The 2,488-nt window shown below is 38.3% G+C and overlaps 1 protein-coding gene across 1 annotated transcript; it reads left to right on the top strand.

The window, feature by feature from the left end:
* Nucleotides 1-630: 630 nt before the first annotated feature.
* On the top strand, nucleotides 631-2,124 carry LOC138103830 (protein FAM240B-like). The gene is made up of 2 exons (XM_069002436.1): nucleotides 631-770; nucleotides 2,046-2,124. Exons 1-2 carry the CDS (start codon nucleotides 631-633, stop codon nucleotides 2,122-2,124), a joined length of 219 nt encoding a protein of 72 aa, XP_068858537.1.
* Nucleotides 2,125-2,488: the final 364 nt, after the last annotated feature.

Genomic DNA, 2,488 nt, shown 5'->3' with positions numbered 1-2,488 from the left:
ATTGTCATAGACATACAAATATACTCAGTGAATTTGCTCTGTTTTGAAAATTGAAGAAGAGGGGATAATATTTAGTAAACAAGGTGGTTTTTGCAAGTCAGCAACTTAAGAAATTATGTACATAGTTTATATATATACATTTTCTCCATTTCCAAATACAGCTAAGTGCTAGAATTATTAAAGACAAATTATCAGAACAATAGCCACTTTAACATTTTAGAGACATGAAAATAATGAGGCCAAAAATACCATTAGATACAGCAATTTTTATATTTTTTTTTTATTTGTGAGTACAGTAAAAAGTATCCTCCTTGCTAAATTACAGAATATAACAGTACTGTCCTGATTGCAAATGTAAATGTCACAGTCAGATGGAGGTGAGAGATATTTTAGGTACACAAGTAAGAATTCTAATCACTATAGACAGCATATCCTCAAGTGTCAGAGCTAGGAAAGAAAAGCTTAAATGGTGAGTCATGCCCACAGTTATCCTGATCCTACTAAAAAAAGGAGTGTGTGACCCTAACTCTGTGAAAATCCGAAACATCAAGAGTGTGCTTTAGCCAGTGAAAACAAATGAGGAACCAGTAACTTTTCATATGGTTGTTTCAAATTTTTCCTTTAGAGGAAATGAATAGCCAATATTTGCGTCATGAAGTGCGGGGTTGTGAAACCAGTGACCTGAGGAACTTCTGGGAAAAGACCATTGAACAACAGACTCAGTATCTGCAATATGAAAAAGAACGTCAGCGAAGAAGCGCTCTGACAAAGTGGGTAATCTGCATCCGGAAAGGTTACTTGCGTTTGCATTGTAATTTTTTTTGTTTAAGTAATACCTGTACTTAAGTAATGCAATGAAACCTTAGAGTAATTTAGATTTATTGAAAATAATAAGCTTTCCAAATTAGGATGCTAATGCTAATGTGTCTAAGATATGACTTCATAGGATAAGAGAATAATTCAATCTTGTTCCATAAATGAGTCCAAAGCATAGAACTTTCTGAAGTTACCAGGACAATATTTACCAGTGCAGACTTGTCTGTTCAGAGCAAAGCCAGCACAGATGTGTACCTGGCCCACATTCTTTCTCCGTAGCCTTGTTTTCACAAGAAAACAGTTTTAATTACTTAAGATTGTTTAATTTGTGTAAGGTAAATCCATTATAAAGCAGATGGTCCAAGTACACTGACTAAAGCAGCCACCATTCATAGCCACATCTACCTTACTCAGTCACACTCAGCTGGATCAGACACTGCGAGAGAGAGCAGTCACAGCAAGATCAGCACAGCTTTACTCTGCATGAACGCTCCATAAGTTGAGTGCATATGCAAAGATATACACTTTTGTTATTTATTATAGTTCTTTTGTCTTGAGACCATTCAGTGAGAAAGCAATTTTCCGAAGCCTTCCTCATATCTCTCTTTGCATTGATACTTGAAAACTAAGAGCAAGGATAGCCTTACATTACTAACCCTGGATGAAGGAATGCTGGGATTAGTCTCCAGCAGGTTTTATCCGTTTGTGACCAACCTAATCTCAATATTACTACTCCTCAGTTGGGAAATTCCTCCCTCTTCTACTTGAGTAAGCCTTTCTTTGGTACCTAGATACTATCAAAAAGAAAACAAAGGGCCACCTATCACCAAAAGCTGCCTACTATGGGTCTAACAGAAGCTTCAGCGTGTGCAGTGTCTCCAAGACAAACAGGACAGAGGAGGCGGGAGACTGGGGAAGTGCTGGATGATGTGACCCAGCAGATGGCAGCAGGCAATCTCCAGCGCAGGTGGCAAGTCACTCTGGCACACAGGCACTCGAGAGAGGGCACACTGGAGATGGAGATGAACCAAAAAGCTCAGGTGATCCCTCACTGGGATTTAAGAGCCAGTCCTGACGTGCCATCCAACAAAGAGCTCTAAAGGGGCAGGAAAATTTGCATGACTATTGGGAAAAAGCACCAAAGGGTATCATCAGTGGAAAAGATGACGAGTATAAATCCATTACCTGTAAAAATATGGGGACAAGCTGATCCATGTTTCTGTCCCTAGGCTCAGAAATGAATGGATGGAGAGGCTGGAAAAACGGATAAAGATGTTGCGGACCCAACCTGAAGACCCATCCAGCTGAAGAGCCCACACTCATTTCATGTTTGGGGATAAAAGAAATTTGTTTTGTAAGAGGGATGCAAAAGCTGAAGTCAGATTTACTTTGTAGCTTAAATGAGCTATAATTAATTAGCTGTCATTGTTAGAAGTTTCATATGTGAAATGTCAATTGTTGCTTTTAAGATTATGCATCTGTCTCTTCATTTGATGAATGGAGAATGTAGTACTCTGAAGTATTTAACACTAATAAATCATGGTTCACTGACATGTAGATGCCTGGAAAAAGAGTTTAGTTACACAGTTGTGCTCTGCAAAAGCATTTCCTCAACATTTCAGGTTTCTGTATAGACTGACTGTAACAGAATGAATTTAGATTGTTTAATGAA

The sequence above is a fragment of the Aphelocoma coerulescens genome (assembly GCF_041296385.1).
Source record: "Aphelocoma coerulescens isolate FSJ_1873_10779 chromosome Z unlocalized genomic scaffold, UR_Acoe_1.0 ChrZ, whole genome shotgun sequence".
NCBI lineage: Eukaryota > Metazoa > Chordata > Aves > Passeriformes > Corvidae > Aphelocoma > Aphelocoma coerulescens.
Note: the sequence above shows the minus strand (reverse complement) of the source record. Positions and strands in the feature narration are given on the sequence as shown.

Excerpts from the sequence above, each read along its gene's own strand:
- LOC138103830 (XM_069002436.1), top strand. The coding sequence starts at position 631 with ATGAATAGCCAATATTTGCGTCATGAAGTGCGGGGTTGTGAAACCAGT. Across the intron at positions 771-2,045 it reads CGAAGAAGCGCTCTGACAAA|GCTCAGAAATGAATGGATGG; the intron begins GTGGGTAATCTG and ends TTCTGTCCCTAG.